Raw genomic sequence first — 22,808 nt, forward strand, 5'->3', positions numbered from 1 at the left:
CACTCAGACATTTCTTAAGAAGTTTCATACACCATGTGTGTTTTGTTGTTGTGTATTTTATTCAGTCAATCAAATACAATATTATTCTATATAATATACAAAACAGAAAGATTGAAAAGGTATAGGCAGAAGAAGAAAAATGCTTATGTATTCCTATCCTAAATTAATATCAAATAAATCAGAAAATGTATGTAAAATAAAGAAAAAATAACAAAGAAAATAAAAAATAAAACAATATATATATATATGTATATATACACATATATATATATATACATACACACAGACATACTTTCACATACATCTTCCATATAAATACATTTTACATTAATTACATGTCATTTAGCAGACGCTTTTATCCAAAGCGACTGACAATAAGTGCATTTCAACCTAGAGTATAAACAAAGAACAACAAGAATACAGGAATGAACATTTCCTCAACATAGTCGAACTACAAAAGTACCACAATAAGAGCTATTTAAGTGCCACTGAAGTGCAAATCTGAGTTTTAATCCAGATATAGTCGGAAAAGGTGTGTTTTCAGTCTCCGGCGGAAGATGTAGAGACTTTCTGCTGTCCTGGTGTCAGTGGGGAGCTCGTTCCACCACTGAGGAGCCAGGACAGCAAACAGTCTGGATGTAGAGTGATTAGCTCGAGGTGCAGGAGTCACAAGTCGGTTGGCTGTTGCCGAGCGGAGCGAACGCGCCGGGGTGTACGGTGTGACCATATCCCGGATGTAGACGGGGCCCGATCCGTTCAGAGCACGGTACGCCAGAACCAATGTTTTGAAGCGGATGCGGGCAGCCACCGGTAACCAGTGGAGAGAGCAGAGGAGCGGAGTGGTGTGGGTGAATTTCGGGAGGCTGAAGACCAGTCGAGCTGCTGCATTCTGGATGAGCTGCAGAGGTCGGATGGCCTTAGCAGGTAGACCAGCCAGGAGGGAGTTGCAGTAGTCGAGGCGTGAAATGACCAGAGCCTGGACCAGAACCTGTGCCGCCTTCTGAGTAAGAAGAGGACGTCTTCTCCTGATGTTGTGCAGCATGTACCAACAGGAACGCGCTGTCGCAGTGATGTTGGCCGTCAGGGAGAGTCGACTGTCTAGTGTCACCCCGAGGTTCCTGGCAGTCGGGGGCCAACACAGAGCTGGTGAAGGTGGTCGTCAGGTCGTGGGTGGGGGAGCCTTTCCCTGGAAGGAATAGTAGCTCGGTCTTGTCGGGGTTGATTTTCAGGTGGTGAGCAGACATCCACTGAGAGATGTCGGTCAGACAGGCAGAGAGTCGCGCCGCCACCTGTGTTTCGGTCACATTAATCACATTTATAACTCTCAAGAATTGTTCTATAAATAATTCTCTTGAAAACCAAAAAGGAGTTCACCATTCTTACATCCATTTCAACATTAGTCCAAAATTGGATTCCTCCAACAGAAATACATCATCTTTTAATCCCTTTTTTAGCCTTTTGTACAGTAAACTTACAAACATCTCTCAAATCCACATCAACTCTAGTAAGACCGAGTGGTGGACTTCACCGTGGTAAACGCACTCCTCCGGTACCAGTGAGCATCCAGGGACTGGACATTGAGATTGTAAAATCTTATAAGTACCTGGGTGTTCACCTGAAACACAAACTGGACTGGGCTGACCACGCACATGCACTCTATCAAAAGGGACCAGACTCTTTCTGCTGAGGAGACTGAGGTCCTCTGGAGTGCAGGGAGCACTGCTGAAGACCTTCTTGGACTCTGTGGTGGCATCAGCCATCTTCTATGGAGTGGTCTTCTGGAGCAGCAGCAGCAGCATGGCAGCGGCTGACAGGAAGAGGCTGAACAAGCTGCTAAAGAAGGCCAGCAGCGTGCTGGGTGTCCTCTGGATACTGTGGAGGTGGTGGGGGACGGGAGGATGATGGCAAAGCTCTCGTCTCTGATGAACCACACACACACACACACACACACACACACACACAGCGTGTGTGCGAGTGTGCGAGCGAGCGTGTGAGCGAGCGAGCGTGTGAGCGAGCGAGTGTGCGAGCGAGTGTGTGCGAGTGTGCGAGTGTGCGAGCGAGTGAGTGTGTGTGAGCGTGTGTGTGAGCGAGTGAGTGTGCGAGCGTGTGTGTGTGTGCGAGCGTGTGTGCGAGCGTGTGTGCGAGTGTGTGAGCGAGTGTGCGAGTGAGCGAGCGAGTGTGTGTGCGAGTGTGCGAGCGTTTCTTTCTAGGAAGTCTGTTACCTCTGCATCATGGGATCAAGTGTTGGTACCACTTGCTCCTCGGAGGCCAGTTGGAGATCTGGTTCTGGAGCTTCTTCGAGCTGGGACTGAAGAAGCTCTCGCTGGTCTGCCGCTCCTTTACTGGTCCTGCGGATTCTGCTGGAGTCTCTCTGTGGAGAGAGGAGGACACTTGGTTGAAGATAGATCGCTCTAGAGTTCTGGAGAGAGAGAAGAAGAGAGAAAGGTCTGTAGTCGTTGACTTCAGACTGGTTGAGGGTGGTTCCCTTCAGGAGACGGTTTACTCTCGCGTCCTTCAGAGGGTTAGGGAAACGTCCGGTTGAGAAGCAGCTGTTGATAAGATGGGAGAGAAAGGTTAGAAGGTCAGAAGCAACAGCCTGGAGAATGTGAGATGGGATGGGGTCAAGAGGTCAGGTGGTCGAGGCGCTGTAGGTTACTAAGGTAAGAACCTGATCATGAGACAAGGAGCTGAAAGAGGAAAGAGACGGGGACGAAGAAGAAGTTAATGGAAGTGTAGTGATAGAAAGTGGATTAGTGAAGGAGGAGCGTATGTCGTCTATCTGGTTTGTAAAGGAGACGACAAAGTGGCTCGGTAGAAGTGTGGAAGGAGGGGGACAGGGGAGGTCAAGGAGGTTGGAAAAGATAGAGACGAGTTTAATGGGTTAGAGAAAGACGATTGAATTTAGTTTTTTGTAGAATGATCTTTTGGCGTCAGAGATAGAGGCAGCGAAGAAGGAGAGAAGAGATCGATCGGCTAGCAGGTCGTGTGCATGGTTACGTTTCCTTTTCGACGCTCGCGAGGCGTCTCTCTCGGCGGTAATGAGGAAGACAGCGGCAGAGACGACGTAGAATCAGCTGCAGGTGAAGAAGCCGAGTTGGGAAAGCCGATCAGCGTTATGAAAAGTAGCGCTGGAAACGGTGGTCATTCTGACGGAGTCGATGAAAGTCACCGAGCTGCGTGAGCCTACAGGCGATGAGATGAACCCAAACACGAGGGCGTTAGATGTTCAGACGTTTGTGTGGTGTCCTTGGGGGGGCGGGGGGGTCTTTTAGTTGACTAGTTCCTGTTGGATTGCAGCAGCGTTCAAATAGTTAATAAAAGGCTTCCAGGTCTCTTCGAAGGATTCACTGGAATATCTGAGTCCAAATCTGATCTTTAAAAGTTTTATATGATTTAGGATCTCTTTAACTGTTAAACTGTTATGTGTCGGCGGAAGAATGTGTTTCCACTTCAAAAGTACGAGGTGTCTAGCTAACGGTGTCGTGAAGGCCGGGAGGCGTCGCCCTGCCGATGGCAGGTTGTGTGGGTGTGTAACGAGTCACGTGAAACCGCGAAAAACCACAAAAGCTCAAGCGGGTAAACTCAGGCAAGTAAACGCAGCATAAGGCGCTGAGAGGATTCAGAGTTGATGTGAGATGGGATCATTGAGAATTTAGTACCGATGACAAAGAAAAGACTTTAAGGTGTTTAAAGTTGAAGTCATACGCGGGTAAAGCCATGGAGATAAGCCGCTAAAACTCACAGGAGTAAACGCAGCTTAAGGCGCTGAGAGGTTTCAAACTTTTATTTCGTTTTGTTTTATTCTTTTTTTTTCATGATTTTGTATTGATTTTGCAAACACAGGAATGATGAATAATGCCACTTCCAAGAAGTTGGGGTATACAGAACGTTACATTCAGTCGTTTGGAAAAATACAAATACAAAATCAGATGGGACCTTTGAGAATTTAGTACCGATGTCAAAGAAAAAGACTTTAAGGTGTTTAAAGTCAAAGTCATACGTGGGTAAAGCCATGTAGATAAGCCGCTAAAACTCACAGGAGTAAACGCAGCTTAAGGCGCTGAGAGGTTTCAAACTTTTATTTCGTTTTGTTTTATTCTTTTTTTTTATTTTCATGATTTTGTATTGATTTTGCAAACACAGGAATGATGAATAATGCCACTTCCAAGAAGTTGGGGTATACAGAACGTTACATTCAGTCGTTTGGAAAAATACAAATACAAAATCAGATGGAACCTTTGAGAATTTAGTACCGATGTCAAAGAAAAAGACTTTAAGGTGTTTAAAGTCGAAGTCATACGCGGGTAAAGCCATGGAGATAAGCCGCTAAAACTCACAGGAGTAAACGCAGCTTAAGGCGCTGAGAGGTTTCAAACTTTTATTTCGTTTTGTTTTGTTTTATTCTTTTTTTTTCATTTTTATGATTTTGTATGGGGGGGGGGGCTTTAATCAGTGTTGTCATGAATGCCAATATATAGGAGACGACAATTTCAGTTTCTTAGAGCATTATTGAGTATTTCGGCACAACACACACAGAGAACCAAACCGCACAGAGAACCAAACCGCACAGAGAACCAAAGTGCACTCAGACAAGATCAACTTGTTAGCTACAGAAGACATGTATCAACAAACAACAGTCATTGGAGAAATGCAGCCTTTCGCGTAGAAACCCTGCATCATCCATCAAGAGAGCGTTACCACCAGCGAGGACGCTCAGAAGACCCACGCACGGTGAACTGAGCCACTGGAGAAAGCCCTTTGCGGGGCTAAAGGTCTCGGTCAGAGCTACGACCGAGATGATGGATGAGATCAAGATTTATAAAACCCTGAAGATCGAGGGAGAAACATCAAGATCGAATTGATAAATACGGAGGCTTCCGTTGATCAAGAAAAGTCATACTGGAGGTATGCAGCTGCCCAAAACATTTGAGCAGAACCCCTGCATAATCAACCAGAAGGTTGTTACCATCAAAGAGTGGGCTGAATTGATCCATGCGTGGACGTGGACAACTCAGCCACTCAACAAGCCCTTTGCGGGCGGCAGGGGCGTCAGGGAGCCTGTCAATGCCTTTGCGGGGCAACAGGCTCGGTCAGGGAACTGACCGAGATTATGGATAACAACAAGATCAAGTTTGATGAAACCCTGAGGATCGATCCGCAGGAGAAGGTGGGAGACACCAAGATTAGTTTTATAAATACGGAGGATTCCGTTGATCAAGAAAAACATTTAATCCGAGAAATGCAGCTTTTCGCGTAGAAACTCTGCATCATCCATCAAGAGAACGTTACAACCAGTGAAGACGCTCAGAAGACCCACGCATGGAGAACAGAGCCGCTGGAGAAAGCCCTTTGCGGGGCGAAAGGTCTCGGTCAGAGCTACGACCGAGATGGTGGCTAACAACAAGATCAAGTTTGAGAACACTTTGAATCTCGAGCGGGTGGAAAATAATCGTCTGTGACTAAAGAAAAGACTTCCCTCCAAACGGAACTCCACACGGCCAGGTCAACAACAAAGACCAGCTGGAGACATAGCAGCTCTGAACGAGACGGTGAAACAAAGGCCGCTCGACCTCAAGGCCGCTCGACCTTTTGTTTTTTATTTTCTTTTATGATTTTGTATTGATTTTGCAAACACAGGAATGATGAATAATGCCACTTCCAAGAAGTTGGGGTATACAGAACGTTACATTCAGTCGTTTGGAAAAATACAAATACAAAATCAGATGGAACCTTTGAGAATTTAGTACCGATGTAAAAGAAAAAGACTTTAAGGTGTTTAAAGTCGAAGTCATACGCGGGTAAAGCCATGGAGATAAGCCGCTAAAACTCACAGGAGTAAACGCAGCTTAAGGCGCTGAGAGGTTTCAAACTTTTATTTCGTTTTGTTTTATTCTTTTTTTTTTATTTTCATGATTTTGCAAACACAAGAATGAAGAATAATACCACCGCCAAGAAGTTGGGGTATACAGAACTTTACATTCAGTCGTTTGGAAAAATACAAATACAAAATTAGGAAGGAGGGAGGGAGGGAGGGAGGGGGGAGGGTAACTAGAAAATTACCCACAAGCCTCCCAAAAAAAAGGCACTGGTAATGGTACTCCTGGTTTACTGGGATGGGGTTCGATACCCTGAAGTGTCGGTAATCGACTCACTGTTGAGAATGAGAAACTGAGATCTGCCTTGAAGAACACCAACGACCAGGAGACTCTCAACATTTATCAACAGAAAACCGAGAAGATCTATTTATTTAATTTAACTTATTTAACTTATATCTCCTCCGTGAATCGCCACCTTAACGTGGTGGAGGAGTTTGAGAGGCTCAGTGATCCCGGGAGCTATGTTGTCCGGGGGTCTCCCAAGGCAAACAGGTCTCGGGTGAGAGTCCAGACTAAGAGCGGTTCAAAAACCCTGATGAATAGCAGCACACGGTCTTCAGCTACCTCGCCCGGACACGGGAAACCGGGGCACCCTCCCGGAGCCAGACCCAGGAGGGGAGCTCGTCGGCGAGCGTCTGGTGGCCGGGGCCCGGTCGGGCTCAGCCCGAAGAAACAACATGGAGCAGCAACCCTGTGGACCCACCACCCGCAGGGACAATCATCGGGGTCGGGTGCTATGTAGACCGGGCGGCAGGCTGGGCAGGGGGCCTGGGCAAGCCGATCGCCGGCAGCATAGACTAGCTCTAGGGACGTGGAACGTCACCTCGCTAGCGGGGAAGGAGCCAGAGCTGGTGCGGGAGGGGAGCAGTACCAACTAGATCTAGTTGGGCTCACCTCCACGCACAGCGCTGGCTCTGGAACCAAGCTCCTGGAGGAGGGTTGGACTCTCTTCTTTTCTGGAGTTGCCCAGGGTGAGAGGCGCCGGGCGGGAGTGGGGATACTCACAAGCCCCCGGCTGAGCGCTGCCGTGTTGGAGTTTGCCCCGGAGAACGAGAGGGTCGCCTCCCTGCGCCTACGGGTTGCGGGGAGTAAGGCTCTCACTGTGTTTTGTGCTTATGCACCAAACCGCAGTTCAGAGTATCCGGCCTTCCTCAAAAAGGAGAAACACACTCTGATAATTCTCTAAATGGGATCAAACGTCCTTCACGGGCCGGCAGTTCTACCCACGACTCAGCTTCTGGGCCCAGAAGAGTCACAGCTGGTACCACGAGTTATGCGTTTCTCCTCCGTTCTCTGCTTCTGTTCATCGTCAACGTTTTCTCCTGAAGGTGTGAGACACGGAATGCCTCCCGAAGGCATCGTTCAAGACGAAAGGCGTGTTTTTGGAGGAATGCCGCATGCACTGTACTTACCTCCTGCTGTGAGGGCAGCAGCGTCTGAGCGGTCAGCGCCACGTGTTCCTGCTCCGTGACGGCGAGCTGCAGCTGGGAGACGCCGTCGAGCAGGAAGCGCCGCTTGTCTTCTGCGTGAGCGGAGCGGCCGGCGAGGGTTCTGCAGGTACATTGTTGGTGCAACAAAGACAAGTCGAGGATGTGAGAGCAGACTCGTGCTATAAAAACTTACACAAGCACATTGTTTTCCTACGTGGCAAGAGTGAGTGATTTAAAGGATTAGTGGCGTTCACTAATTTATACATAGTAAGAATTTACTAGAAGGATGAGTCAGAAACTTACATTATCGTCAACAAAAATAAAAAATATATACGAAGACAAAGGTATGTAAAAGGAATATTCTGTTGACCATTTTATCATCATCAATGATCATCATCATCATCATATTGTGGCAATTTACAGAGAGGTTTGTTCAATTTTGGTGTCATTTTTTAGGACGACAACAAAAGCAAGTGAAGAGACGAGATGCAAGTGAGAAAAACAGTTGATTGTGTCCGCTCAACATTGTTTATGACTTAAGAACAGGTGGAAAAAAAGTGTTGCAAGGATAAAAACAAACGTTTGTTCCTGTACTACTCATTTCAGCCACAAGAGGGTGATCATGCTCTAAATAAGTCTTATCCGGGTCGGTTTTAATGTGTTTCTGCCCATTTATATATTTTGTGTGACCAAGTTGTGTAACACTATTGTCGTGGCTTTCTTTTGGCTGGACATCTGACATCAGGGAGAACCTGAAGGTTGTTAGTCCTGATTCGTGTTACACCTCAGCTTGTGTTCTTGCATGAGGCCCATTGTGTTTCAGGTGTGATGGTAGTATAAAAATAAGATGTAACTGTCAAAGCTACCTCCATGCACCCAAGTAGAGTAAACATTGTATTTGCATAGGGCATATAGGACGGCTTAGAGATTTGCAGTGTGATTGAGGTCTGTAGTGGCTCCGGACGGACTGACCTCAGACCGTGTGCGTACTCGGCATGCGTCTCTGCTGCGTGGTCTTTGTAGCCCAGTTTAATGAAACCACTGGCGCACTCTCTGAGGGTATCACAGGCGGCCATCAGCCTCTGGACCGCCTCGTTGCTAAATCTCTTCCCGGGTTCACCGCCACCAAGGGCACGTATAGATTCAACGGCACCCCTGGAACACAACAAAGCGCATAGGACCAGGATGTACATTCCCTTCACCCACTGGATAGTGCAGCTCGAAAATGACAAAGACATCCTAATAGAAAAGGACCACACAGAGCTCTGTTCCCTCATCTCTAACGAGGTGATGAAGAATATAATTTCTGGGGCTCGGTTTACCCGCCGCTCCAGAACCAGCTTCAGGGCGACATAGCCTCGTTTTATAATCTGTTCAGCCTGCCGAAGAAAAGAAAAGAAGGTCATTGTTGCGTCGAGGGCTTTTAGAAGGTTGTGTGTCCGTACCTTGGTGTGTGCGTCTTGGTCCCTCTGGCCCACCACAGCTCTGACATTGGTGAGGGTGAGCTGGTACCAGAACTCCTCATCCCCTCCCACAGCGTGGGCTTCGTCCAGCAGAATCAGAGCCTGAGCAAAGTTCTGCTCCTCACAAGCCAGCACGGCCAGGCTGAGCAAACTTCTAGCCATCGTCGTCAGGTCTCTGAGCTCCTGGACGGAAGGAGATGGAGTCAGGGTTCATACACATTTTTACCCATAGATTTCTAGGACTTTTCCATGACTTTAAAACAAATTTCCATGACTAAAAGTTTCGTGAAATCTCGGTGTATACATGAAAAAGTGACAACATTTAGTATTGACACAAATAAATGAGATAGAATAGTTTGATTAAAAGAATAAATATTTCTAGAAATGTTTATTCTTTTAATCAAACTATTGTCATTTACTTGCAAATCCATCTGTTTGAATTGTAAATAGTTGTTCAATAGTTGTGACATCGGCACTTTGCTTGAACACGTTGGACAACGAGAGACTCTTGAAGTGAAGGAGCCCCAATGAGCAGCGATATGAGCCTTTGTGACGCTCGGCGTAGCAGTTGCCCTTGCTATGAGCTAGCTGGTGATGGGGGTTGCTGTAGCTTGTAGCTGTCTAGCTTCTAGCTCTGTAGCTTCTAGATTTGTAGCTTGTAGCTGTCTAGCTTCTAGCTCTGTAGTTTCTAGTTATGTAGCTTCTATCTCTGTTGCTTGTAGCTGTCTAGCTTCTAGCTCTGTAGTTTCTAGCTCTGTAGCTTGTAGCTCTGTAGCTTCTAGCTGTCTAGCTCTCTAGCTTCTAGTTCTGTAGCTTCTAGCTCTGTAGCTTGTAGCTGTCTAGCTTCTAGCTGTCTAGCTCTCTAGCTTCTAGCTCTGTAGCTTCTAGCTCTGTAGCTTGTAGCTCTCTAGCTTCTAGCTCTGTAGCTTCTAGCTCTGTAGATTGTAGCTGTCTAGCTTCTAGCTCTGTAGCTTCTAGCTTTCTATCTATGTAGCTTCCAGCTCTGTAGCTTGTAGCTGTCAAGCTTCTAGCTCTGTAGCTTCTAGCTGTCTAGCTTCTAGCTCTGTAGCTTCTAGCTGTCTAGCTTCTAGCTCTGTAGCTCTGTAGGTCTGTAGCTTTCTAGCTTCTAGCTCTGTAGCTTCTAGCTGTCTAGCTTCTAGCTCTGTAGCTTCTAGCTCTGTAGCTTGTAGCTCTCTAGCTTCTAGCTCTGTAGCTTCTAGCTGTCTAGCTTCTAGCTCTGTAGCTTCTAGATCTGTAGCTTGTAGCTGTCTAGCTTCTAGCTCTGTAGCTTCTAGATTTGTAGCTTGTAGCTGTCTAGCTTCTAGCTCTGTAGTTTCTAGTTATGTAGCTTCTATCTCTGTTGCTTGTAGCTGTCTAGCTTCTAGCTCTGTAGCTTCTAGCTCTGTAGCTTGTAGCTCTGTAGCTTCTAGCTCTCTAGCTTCTAGCTCTGTAGCTTCTAGCTCTGTAGCTTGTAGCTGTCTAGCTTCTAGCTCTGTAGCTTCTAGCTCTGTAGATTGTCGCTGTCTAGCTTCTAGCTCTGTAGCTTCTAGCTTTCTATCTATGTAGCTTCCAGCTCTGTAGCTCTGTAGCTTGTAGCTGTCAAGCTTCTAGCTCTGTAGCTTCTAGCTCTGTAGCTTCTAGCTGTCTAGCTTCTAGCTCTGTAGCTTGTAGGTCTGTAGCTTTCTAGCTTCTAGCTCTGTAGCTTCTAGCTGTCTAGCTTTTAGCTCTGTAGCTTCTAGCTGTCTAGCTTCTAGCTCTGTAGCTTCTAGCTCTGTAGCTTGTAGCTCTCTAGCTTCTAGCTCTGTAGCTTCTAGCTGTCTAGCTTCTAGCTCTGTTGCTTGTAGCTGTCTAGCTCTGTAGCTTCTAGCTGTCCCTGTAAAGGTGCGTTTTACTCGCTACTATTTATTATATATATATATATATAATAAATAGTAGCGAGTAAAACGCACCTTTACTGAAAAGTTTGGTTGCCATAGCAACAGTAGCTCAGGGACAGCTAGAAGCTGTCTAGCTTCTAGCTCTGTAGCTTCTAGCTGTCTATCTTATAGCTTGTAGCTCTGTAGCTTTCTAGCTTTTAGCTCTGTAGCTTCTAGCTGTCTAGCTTTTAGCTATGTAGCTTCTAGCTCTGTAGCTTCTAGCTGTCCCTGAGCTACTGTTGCTATGGCAACCAAACTTTTCAGTTCAGCAGTTAAGGTGCGTTTTACTCGCAACTATTTATTATATATAAATATATAATAAATAGTAGCGAGTAAAACGCACCTTTACTGAAAAGTTTGGTTGCCATAGCAACAGTAGCTCAGGGCCATTTACACTTTTCCCCATTGAATTCGTACTGTGGAGTGAATAGAAACAGAACGCACAGCGACTGGGTTTTAAGGAGCGTTTTGAAGTGTTTATGGAGCAATCCAACTCACTTCCTTCTCATCTCATGATGAGAGTCTAGAGCTGAAGGTAGAGAAAAGGTTTACAGGCTGCAAGGGAAGCAGTCAGTGATCCTGGAAACAGGAATTTAGTTACAAGATAACTAAACTCCTGATTTAGTAAATATGTACTTTGTCAATAGATTTCTGATCCCCTTGGAGTGAGAGAAAAACACAATTCCCTGAGAGCAGGAGCTCACCTCAGCCACACAGTGGGCCTCTGCCAGCAGCTGCCTGGCTGCCTGATGGAGTCCGAGACCGAGGCAAACATCAGCTTTGTCCAGCCAGATGTGCTGAGCACTCACTTCCCTCTTCTGCTGCCCAAAGCCAACCACTCCATCCCCCTCCACCTTCTGAAAGATCACCAAAATGGACAATTAGCTTTTTTATATACATTAAATGGTAAACAGATATAATACAGGGGTCATACACATGTTGACCAATGGGTGTCCAGGACTTTTCCACAACTTTAAACCAAATTTCCATGACCAAACATTTTGTGAACCTCGGTGTATAAATAAAAAAGTGATACGATTTATTATTTAAACGAACTATGAGAATTCCAAAGCATACAGTATAAAACCCTAAATGACACAAATGAATGAGACAATAGTTTGATTAAAAGAATAAACATTTATGTTTTTTCAGTTAAGGTGCGTTCACTTGCAGCGCGGAAAAGTATCAGAGCGTTTGCCGGCTTATATTTAGAGCGTCATTCTTTTAAAAGCATATTAATTGTTTAAAACTCAGCGTAAATAAAACATATGAATACAACACATGTCCAGGATTTTTCCAGGTTTTCCATGACGTACGAACCCTGACAATAATGTTTGAACTGCCAACTTGTGATAGATTTAAGACACACGGGTATACAAGTTAATAACAGATATATCTCTGTTGTGAGGAGCAGGCTGACCTGATTGGCCCCTTGGTGAAGGCCTCTTCCCTCGTGTGAAACAGCAATCGCTCTGTGGCACCTGAACCATGAATATAATATCACAGGTCGTTAAAAGCTCAACGCACAGCCAATGAATATGTGCGGCCGCGTCGTCGTACCTCATCTGTTCTTGTTCTTGGATTCGACTTAGACTCAGGAGCTTCTCCTGGTACGGGGAATGGGTCTCCAGACCCAGCTGACTGCAGCGCCTCACAATTCTGGACGGCGGGGGGGGGGGGGGGGCAACACAAAGTAAATGGTAGATGGACCTGTACTTGAAATGACATCATTCATCCATTCACATGCATTTATACACCGTGGGAGGGGCTAAGGTGCCCCCTGCTCATCAGGAGTAGCTAACACTCACACACATACTCATACACACATTCATACATACACCATTTCACGGTTTGCATCTTCAACTTGCAGCGGCACACTATTCAAATAAAATAAATTGGAGTGTTGGAAATGGCCTGAAATATTTTTTAAAGTGTCGGATCTAGCGTTGCACTCCCATGACAACAGGATCCAAATGAATGCAGCATAACCAGAGGTATCATGTTTTTAACCCCTTCTAAAACCTGGCGTCTAGAATACCCACAATGCAACTGGACTGCAGACAGATGGGGTGTGTGTTTCTCTCATCGGTGTTCTTACCGAAGTCGGTAGAGGTCGGAGAGGCCGCTCCTATCCAACAGGTCGTGGGCAATGGTCTCGGCAAGATGCATGATGGGTGAGGTCAGGTGGTCGAGTGAGAGTGAGCACAACTCTCTCTCCAGAAGGTCGAGATAAAACAGGCTTTGAGTCTGCAGCCGAACAAAAGAAAAGGAAATCAAGAAGAGGAAATCACATTCTCACATGTTGAATTCTCTCCAGAGCTTCATCAGAAGAGGAAGAGGCCCGCGGCGCCGAGCTGCATCACAACAATATAAATACAAAATACAACACGCACTGATTTCAGTAATTGCAAATGCAAACACAAAGATTCACAGATATATTCCAATGCACAGATCAATAAATTACGATTTATATAAATATTTCTGCATTTCAATATATATATTTCTATTTGTTTGTGGATTTGTATCTATTTGTTTGTGGATTACACTGCATTTGTTTGTGAATCGCTGCACATGTGTTTGTGTGTTTTTGAGCCTTCCCGGCCGCCTTCTGATTGGCTGCTGAGAGGTCTATGTTAAAAAAAAAGCATTTGCGAATCGAGCCACGGCAGGGGAGTCTCAAAAACCCACAAACCAATGCAGTGCGATCAGCAAACAAACAAACAAATAGTAATTTATTCATGTGTCCATTGGAATGTATTTTTAAATTGAGTATATTTCTGAATTGTTCTGTGTGCATTTGTGAATCTGATTTATTTGATTATAATAATTCAGGATAGGAATATATAAGCTTGTTTTGCTTCTACCTATATACTTTTTCAGTCTTTCTGTTTTGTATAAAATATAAAATATTATTGTCTTGTATTGCAATGATTGACTGAAATACACAACAACAATCTTTGTGTTTGCATTTGTGAGTCTCTCTGTGAGCATTTCTAATTATTGAGACTGATCTGACCCCAATTTCCTTCCGGTTACTCTCCTGCACGCCACTTAATTCTTCACTTTAATACACTTAAATATACGTAACTCTTCACTTTAAATACATGTGTCACTTTAAACTGACCTTCACTGGTTAAAGCTCTGAAACCTGCCCGTCTGTGTACTTTATCTTATGTTCTTATTATATATATATATATATATATAATGTGACACATTCCTTGTATGTGAGAACATAAATGGCACGGTTGGTTTACAGATGATTTACAGTCTCCCGTGTAACAAAAACAAACCCATCAGAGTGGTTGTAGAGTGCACGATCAAAGACTAGTGGATAACTTATGGAAGATTTCCTTATTGAGATGATGTGTGTGGCATTGTGTTTGATTAAAACCTCTTCCACCAGCATAATGCAAAATAACATTCTAAAGGTTCTGATCCGACCCCGTAGCGGAGCCGTTCATTCGATATACAACCAGCAGCTGAAAACAAAGAAGGAAATCGGGGCCACAGCCCACACGGCTCCTGACGCCCAGAGACCTGCTTGGTGATGCTGAGTGTGTTGACACAGTGGGGGTTGCTGTTGGTTCTGAAGATGAGCCGGGCCTGCTGAGGACAGGCGTAGCGAGCCCAGTCCTGTGGGCTGGAGGGGAGCTCCTGGTCCAGGACCACGGGTTTAGGCCTCTCTTCTACGGGGGTCGGCTGGTGCAACAGATCAGACACATCATGTACATGTTGTTGTTATTGTGCACTCTGATATTAAGTAAATACCTCTCGAGAACATTTTGACCGACACTAATAGTGAATGTAGATAAAGGGCACATTGTCAGTCTTGTGTCACGTCGCCTCAGGCAATGGAAAGGAAGAAGTTTGAACTCATAATGAACATTTCAAAGCTTTGTTTCCTTTCCATCATACGGACTGAGAGTGTAAACAACAGCTGACAAACAAGTGAAGTAACCGATTCATCGTTCCAGAGTAAATACCTCGGGCTTTACACTGAAGCCGTGTTCATCACCAACATTTCACTTACATCTATCCCTTTTTTGCCTTTGCCCTTGTCTTTGCCTTTTTTGGATCCAGCGGAGGTCGGGGGCGGGGCCGGCTGGTTCTTGGCCATCTCGTTGGATATCTCCCAACCTACAGCCATGGACACCTGGAGCGACAGCCAGGGGGGGCAAACAATGAGCATTCGACATTAGGTGAGGCGCTTGAATAGCAGCCGCTCCGTCGTCCACGTGGTCAGTACCTGCCATATCCGCAGCACGAAGACGGAGGCCCTGAGCAGGTTGAGCCGGCGCTCGGGTGAAGTCCTGTCGGCCATGACGGCGAGCAGAGTGTGTGCTCGCACCAAGCCGTCCAGACGTCGCACCTCCTTCAGACTCGTCCAGGAGGAGCCCCGCATTCCCACCGGGGACTCTGAGCTCAGAGACCTTTTTTGAGACGTGACCTCTAGAGAACAAACATGAAAAGATCCACTGTGACAACGAGTTGAGCAGAAACAAGAATACTCTGTAGGTGTCACATCAAACGGCGTCATTACGATGAGAATCACACATAAAGCTAACGGTACACAGGTGCATACGTCTCCACTGTTCCGATTATTTGGCTGTGCGCTTGGCCTCTTGGGGGAATAGAGACATAATAGTTCATATCAGGAGAACTCAAAGTACTTCTCAAAGTCTTCTAAATATTTGCCTGGTTCAATGTTTACCCAATCAGAAACGAGGCCACAGACACATTGATGATGCAACTATCAAAAAGCTGTGGCTCGGCTGCTGTCTGGATCAGATGTCGGTGCCGAGTCCAAAAGGTTCTCTAACTTGTTCTGTCACGCTCCACTTGGCGGAAGAAAGATGTTCGCTGAATCTTTATCGAAATAACGTTTTGTGACTCCTCCATCTGTGCTTTTTAAAATATTATAACTACTTTGCAATCACTTTCAATTAAACCAGATAAAAACGAATATGTTTTCAATCACTTAGAATACAATCAGTGCAAAAAAATAATAATATTTGACAAAAAATATTGTTTTTATTGTGGCTGCAATTAACCTGAATATCTTTTAAAGATAATAACAATAAAGTGCAACGTGTGAAAAAGACAAAACAAATTCAAATATTAGGCTCTAAAGAGTTTGACTGAGTTTTACAAAGCATATCTTTTTTTTAAACTAACGTGCAACCTTTGCAAAACCAAACGAGTGCAGACATGTGTGAGTCATCACGTGTTATCATTATTATACGTTGCAATGAGCTTTCCATTAAACATCTTTTTAAAACGGGGTTGCATACTTGATACGGCCTCTCTCAATAAAGCTCAATGTTGGGCTTTTGTTTTGAAGGGCTACGGTTTGAGAGCCACTGAAACCCTGAGGTATCCGCTTCACGGCCACACGGTGGCACCGTGAACTACCTGGCCGTTCACACCGTTGTGTCGTGACGCGATAAACGAGACGCGTCGACGGCTCTACCTGACCCCTCGGCCCGCTCGCGTCCCACGAGCAGCAGGAGGTCCACGGCCCACTGGACCTGGCGCCGGGCGGCGGCTTTGGGGAAGTCGTGACCGTACAACCACTCTCCAAACTCCAGCAGGAGGCCGAGCTTCTCCCACCGACTCTCTTCACTCTGCTCACAGACAGGAGAACAAGTCCATTTAAATCCTGCAGTGGCGCAGCGGCTCCACACGGTGGTGCTAGAGACTCGGCTTTAAAGCATATCCCCTTTGCTCAGTGGAAAAAGATGACATAATAATATAACATTAAGACTGGCATGTACTAATGTGACATCATGATCCATCTATTCATCGGCTGATGTATCGGGGTTTGGGTGATGATCCACAAATGGTGCCACAGCATTACCAGCAGGCAGGTGATGGACTTCTGGTAGCAGGTGAGCTGCTGGGTGATGTTGCCGGCACACAGCGCCACCTGGTGCCACATCGATGAACAGCACTGCTCCTCTTCGTCCTGGAACTTCTGCATGTCCGCCAGTACACTTTTCCCCAGTTGAGCTTTCACCAGTATTCTGTGTTTCAGCAGAGGTCTGAAACACACAGAGGACGGCACCATGTCGCTGTGTCTATGTCTCTATGACATCGTTGTCGTCTTTCTCTCGGTACTCGCAGCCGGTGTCTGGAGCGAGGCGTGTCCCTGATGGCTCGGTCCAGCAGCTGCTGAGCACCGGCCCAGTCGGTTCTCTCCAGGTGGACGTGGAGCAACAGGCTGTACATGGCGGCTCTCAGGGAGAGGTCCTCCTCCTCTACGCACACGCAGACGTGATATTTAGATGGTTGACCTGTGTTGCGTGTGCTCATAACGCACTCATCAATGCTCACACATTCAGCTTTCCCAAATGTAAATGTTTGTTTAACGTGGAATTAAAGAAGATTTCCTCATTCATAGCATCGAAGTACAAAGAGCAATGTGAAAAGGATCAGACAGAACCAAGTCAGGGTTCTTTGACCTCTCACCTGAGGCTTCGTGTTTAGAGCTCCCAAGAGGCGGAGCTGTTAGCGTCAGCGATGCTCTCCCTTTGTTCTGTTTCTGGGATGAGAAGGGAAAGGATTCTACTCAGGGGGGTTCCGGCAGAGTGTTGCTGGTGTTGGGTCCTACTTAAAGCTCACTGACGTATAATGTGAATTGTTATGGAATTATAACCTTTGATGAAATAATTTTAAATGTTGATGTTTATCTGGAGGGATTATAGTGTGGAGCTGTATAATCTTTTAACAACAATGTCATCGTGTTTCTGCTATATGTAGATATATACATATATATATATATATTACTGTATGTATGTATATTACTGTATGTTGTATGCATATATATACTGTATAAATGTATGTATATATATACATATACAACCAGTAATGTTCTTTACTTATATACTGTATGTTATATATATATATATAAACAACATACAGTATGTATATAGATCTATATATATATATACATATATACATGGATATATATCTATATATATATCTATATCTATAGATATATATATATTTCCACATATATATATATACACACAGCAACATGAAATGAATCTATTGCTTTGTGTGAGACGGTTAATGTGACTGAAGTTGGTGTATGTTGTATGTATATATATATATATATATACACACACACACACACACACACACACACACACACACGCACAGCAACATGAAATGAATGTGTTGCTGTGTGTGAGACGGTTAATGTGGCTGGAGGAGGTCCACACATGCTTCCTGTTGGTGTGAACCAGAGCAGACAGGATCTCCTCCAGCGGCTCCAGGAGCTGCCGCCTCCCCTCAGGAGTCTGAGTCAGGGGGAGGCATGTGCTCCAGTAGCGCCCGGCGGCGGCGACGCACAGCGCCGGACTCTCCGCCTTCTCTGCGTTTCTACGGAGGAGACAACAGGCACATGGACGGTTTGGACCTTTAACATGTGGAGGGTGCAGCGGCCCGGGGCGTCGCGTCTGAACAAGCACCTGACAGCGGCCAGCAGCAGCTCCATGGCCTCCCCGTAGGCGTGGAGGTCTCCACCGCTCTCACGCACCAACGTCAAAGCTCGCAAACAACCGGCGCCGCTCAGCATCTCGCTGACCGCCGTCGGGCCGTACCTGCAGCAGGGTTCATGACCAAATATATAGTGAAATCTGGGTGTATAACATGAAAAAGTGATAACATTTTGTATTTAAACTAACAATGAGGATTCCAAAGCATACAGTAAATAACCTTAAATGACTCAAATGAATGAGAGACAATAGTTTATATTAAAAGAATAAACATCTCTTCATCCACTCTGTCGTATTCATTGTGTTGTTCCTGTGTTTTAATTTGTGTGTAATGATTCCTTCTGGTCACATGACATCTATTACACCTGTCCATCCTGGAGAGGGATCCTCCTCTGTTGCTCTCCCGAAGGGTTCTTTACTTTTTTCCCCATGAAGGGTTGTTTGGGAGTTGTTCCTGATCCAATGTGAGGTCAAAGGTCAGGGATGTCTATGTGTACAGATTGTAAAGCACTCTGAGGGGAATCTGTAATTTGTGAAAATGGGCTCTACAAATAAACTGAACTGAATCGAATTGAATCCACCCCGGCATTTCTGAGATGACCTTAATGTTTATATACGTCGTCGTCGGCCGACTCCACTCACAGAACGCGGGCCGTGGCGCCGAGGCTCGCTGCTGCCGCCGCCTCCAGCTGCAGAGCGCTGCCGGTGCAGCGCAGCACCGAGCGATGGTCCTTGGCGTGGTGGCAGACGGCGGCCAGCTGGCACCACGCCTGCAGCTCCACCACGGCGTCGCTCCAGCTGCACTCAGACGCCATGCTCACCAGCTTTTAGAGAGAGGGAGAGAGGGGAGAGAGAGGGAGGGAGAGAGTGAGGGAGAGAGAGAGAGAGAGAGAGGGGAATGGGACAGGAGGAGAGGAGGGGGGGGAGGGAGAGAGGAATGACAGGAGGGGGGAGAGGGAGGGAGAGAGAAAGAGGGAGGGGAGAGAGAGAGGGGAGAGGAGGGGGGGGAGAGAGAGGAGGGAGAGAGAGAGAGGGGGGAGGGAGAGGGAGAGAGAGAGGAAGAAAGGGGAATGGGACAGGAGGAAAGGGGGGGTGAAGAGTGAGTGATAGAAAAGATGAAAAGAGGGAGGGGTGACAAAAAGATGTGAGGCAGAGAGAGAGAAAGAGGGAGAGAGAGAGAGAGAAAGGGGAATGGGACATGAGGAGAGGAGGGGGGGAGGTAAAAAGTGAGTGAGAGAAAAGATGAAAAGAGGGAGGGGTGACAAAAAGATGGGAGGCAGAGAGAAAAAGAGGGAGAGAGAGGGAGATAGAGGAGAGGGGCATAGGACAGGAGGAGGAGGGGAGGGGGGTGTGGGTGGTGAAAGTGAGAGAAAAGATGAGAAGAGGGAGGGGTGACAAAAATACAGGAGGTATTTAAATGGAGGTAATGTAGACACATGGGTGGAATGAGTGAAAAGGGGGAAAGGACAGAGAGACAAGATACACGCACAAAAGGTCAAAGGGTCAAAGGGCCGTTGGTTCTCCACAGAGTTGCCTAAGTTCTGAACAATCAAGGCAGAGACAGAGACACACGGCGAGCTGCAGACGGGCTCCGGGAGCTCGTGGTTCCACGAGGAGGCGGCGAGGAGGAGGCGGCGAGGAGACGTACGTACCTCCGGGAGGCCGGGAACAGAGAACTCCTTGTGCCGGGGGCTCCGGTTGCACCGGAGCATCTCCACGGCCACCAGCACGCGCGTCATGGCCGACACCTCCTCGTCCTCGCACTGTGGACACGGGGAAGAGGGCCGTGCATTACACGGCGGCCCCTCAGCGTAACCACGGAGATGAACATACCCAGGGGTTATTGTTATGTAATGCATGAAACCTGCAGCGGGGATTATCCCGCGTGTCCCGAGACACTCGGGTGAGCCGCTTCGTGGCGTGCTGCTGGCGTGTGGAACATCTGTTGATGAATGACTTGTAGAGATTCATAACGCGTCACGAGAAAAGAGAAGCTGACCTCCGGTCTCAAGGTGCGTTCACACCAAAAGCGACACGATTTGTTGCGTCGGCCAAAACGCGTGAGTTTACTCGCTCGACCGTTCGCCGTGTTCACGCCATAAGCGTCGCGACGATCCGTGAGGGGCGGGGCTTATCTCCGTGTCTCGTCTCCGTAAAGACCGTTATCATCTCCTTCCTCCACCATGAAGAACTCACCACTAGTTCTGCTTCATACGTGTTGAGCACGTCCCACAAACGTGTGAACATGTAGCGCCCTCGTGTTTGGGTTCATAACATTTATATCATATATATATATATATTTATACATGACATCACCCGTAGGCTCACACACTTTCACCGATGAAGTTACTGTTACGTCTGAAAGACTTCCTCTTCCAGCGCTACGAGAGCGGAACATCTAAACGCTGTTATTGTGTTCATAACATTATAATAATATATAATATATGTTATTGTGTTCATAACATTATAATAATATATAATATATGTTTTTGTGTTCATCATTGGTGTGAACGCACCTTAAGCCTGAAGCGACTAACGAAAGGCGGGAAATTCTTGTCCGACAAATGGCGGAGGGATGACGAAGACGAGTCAACTGACGGATTGTACCGGCGCTTTCCCCACATTCCTGAGATACGACATGCGAGACGATCGCAGTCCGCTGTGATGTGGAGGCGGTGGAAGATTCATAAAAGATGAATAGAATGTGTGTCGGGCGTCATCAGCTCCAGTATTATAAGCTCATTAAAGACGAGTCGTAGTGTAATAAAGATGCATTATAACTGGCGTTGTTATGACGACAGTTCACTACTGGACTACAAAAGGTTTTTAAAACAGGTTTTCTTGATCTCAGGCGTTGTCATACATAAGGACAACATCCCATAATAATACATTCCTTCTCATATCACAAACATGACACGACTGAAGGGTTGTCGGTGTCATCACAGTTTGGTGAGGCAACTTTTTTACTTTTTTCATGTTCAGGGGCGGCTGTAGCTCAGTGGGGTAAGGGGGGTCGTCCTGCAACCCCGAGGTCGTCGGTTCGATCCCCGCTCTCCCCATTAGTTGCAAATCGAAGTGTCCATGAGCAAGGCACTAAACCCCCGGTTGCTCCCCGGGCGCATCACTGCAGCCCACTGCTCCTTCATAACTAAGGAGGGGTTAAATGCAGAGAATACATTTCATTGCCTGTGTACCTGAACTCTGTGCAACGACAATAGATCGAATACAATCGGCATCGTGTTAAGAAATATCTTATAATTCATTTAAAGATATTGAATTCATTTTTAAATAGTCATCTGTTCAATCCCATGGACACAGTGTCCTTTAAAGTTCTCCCAACGCGAGTGTAACATTTGGCCGATTGGGGTTTCAGTGGACAGAAACAGATTCAGCCTCCTGATGAATAACCCCGCGGGAAAGCAAAAGTATTTGCTGAAATACAGATTGTTATGCTAATGAATGTGAATAATGGGAATTATGCAAATTAGCCATAATAGTCAGGAGCATCCAGCAGCTTCTCGATGCTGGATGCTCCTCCTGTACACGACTAACATACATCCTCGGGTGTGTAGGGCTCTTCAGACCGGAGAGACTCATTTAAAAAACCAACAACCAAACTGAGTAATTATGTATGAACACTTGAACTGCTGCAGCCCCACCCTGGACTTTCATGGAAGGAACACACGGCCATTATACACACTAATAGGCTCACACACTAATATGCTCCTCCCTGTGGAAGGTCGATTTAAAAGACTGTGAGCATAACTTCACATCCGTGACATTATCTTAGAAATGATGTCATCATGAGTCACAAGCAGTCACTTATATGCATGTTTAAAAGATACTGTAACTTGTTGGGAGTTAGCAGTCTGTTCAGAATACTGTGGTTTATAAACTACCATCTGAACGTTAATATGGTCCTGAACATAACGTACCCTTGAGATGGCCATGAGAGACCTGTTAGGGAGCTCTGATAGATAAAATAATAGGTAATTATCAGCTAAAACTTAAGAGGAAAATATAGGTTTTTTCCATGACATCAGAAGTCATCTCTAGTCTCCATCTTTGAGTCCATTGAGAGAACCCTACCTCATCTCTAGTCTCCATCTTTGAGTCCATTCAGAGAACCCTACCTCATCTCTAGTCTTCATCTTTGAGCCGATGTCCTGCTGCAGGAGCCTCTTGACCCGCACCCACGTGGCCACGGCCTGTTTCCTCGCCGCGATGGGCACGGCGTCCCCCGGGCTGTTGCAGGTGGAGAGGCGGAGGGCGTGGTCGCACAGCTGGGAGGAAGCGTAGAAACACGACAGCGAGCAGTGGGAGAAGCTCGATGAGCAGAACGCGACATTAACGGTGAGGATGCTGCATAATCCTACATTTAAAATGTGTATTCCAGTGTCTATCAGATGCCATGCATTGGGCTGTGTGTGAAAGACTTTGTTCCAGACAGACATTGTGTCTGACCCGGCTGCAATTTATTTTAAAAAATGCATTGGAGAGGATGGAAAGGATCACTTTAAAAAAATCTTGATCCCCGCCCTAGTCCATGTGTCCTTGAGCAAGACACTGAACCCTGAGTGGTTCCTCTGCAGATGCAGCATAATGTACGTTGCCTTGGCGACAT

General features: G+C 46.3%; 1 protein-coding gene across 9 annotated transcripts; it reads right to left on the reverse strand.

The window, feature by feature from the left end:
* Positions 1-148: 148 nt before the first annotated feature.
* LOC130207309 (cilia- and flagella-associated protein 46-like) lies at positions 149-22,727 on the reverse strand. 9 transcript variants are annotated; one of them, XM_056435837.1, is made up of 23 exons: positions 22,561-22,727; positions 22,318-22,467; positions 19,837-19,947; positions 18,827-19,008; positions 18,158-18,289; positions 17,909-18,068; positions 17,154-17,226; positions 16,807-16,942; positions 16,543-16,726; positions 16,156-16,309; positions 14,932-15,134; positions 14,716-14,838; positions 14,223-14,384; positions 12,784-12,932; positions 12,246-12,344; positions 12,106-12,166; positions 11,390-11,542; positions 8,752-8,952; positions 8,279-8,685; positions 7,289-7,427; positions 2,223-2,371; positions 1,616-1,919; positions 149-1,289 (listed from the first exon to the last, which is right to left on the reverse strand). In XM_056435837.1, exons 1-23 carry the CDS (start codon positions 22,636-22,638, stop codon positions 918-920), a joined length of 3,882 nt encoding a protein of 1,293 aa, XP_056291812.1. In that variant the 5' UTR covers positions 22,639-22,727; the 3' UTR covers positions 149-917. The 9 variants fall into 9 exon arrangements, with proteins under 9 accessions (XP_056291812.1, XP_056291811.1, XP_056291815.1 ...); XM_056435836.1 differs by having other exon boundaries at positions 2,223-2,419; XM_056435839.1 differs by lacking the exon at positions 1,616-1,919 and having other exon boundaries at positions 1,178-1,289; positions 2,223-2,419.
* Between the last annotated feature and the right edge of the window lie 81 nt (positions 22,728-22,808).

Source organism: Pseudoliparis swirei, chromosome 17, assembly GCF_029220125.1.
Source record: "Pseudoliparis swirei isolate HS2019 ecotype Mariana Trench chromosome 17, NWPU_hadal_v1, whole genome shotgun sequence".
Lineage (NCBI taxonomy): Eukaryota > Metazoa > Chordata > Actinopteri > Perciformes > Liparidae > Pseudoliparis > Pseudoliparis swirei.

Coding starts and splice junctions, on each gene's coding strand:
- LOC130207309 (XM_056435836.1), bottom strand. CDS start 22,638: ATGTCTGTCTGGAACAAAGTCTTTCACACACAGCCCAATGCATGGCAT. Junction 14,839..14,931: donor TCGTGCTGCGGATATGGCAG/GTACTGACCACG, acceptor CTGTCGCTCCAG/GTGTCCATGGCTGTAGGTTG. Junction 2,420..7,288: donor TGCTGCCCTCACAGCAGGAG/GTAAGTACAGTG, acceptor CTCTCTCTCCAG/AACTCTAGAGCGATCTATCT.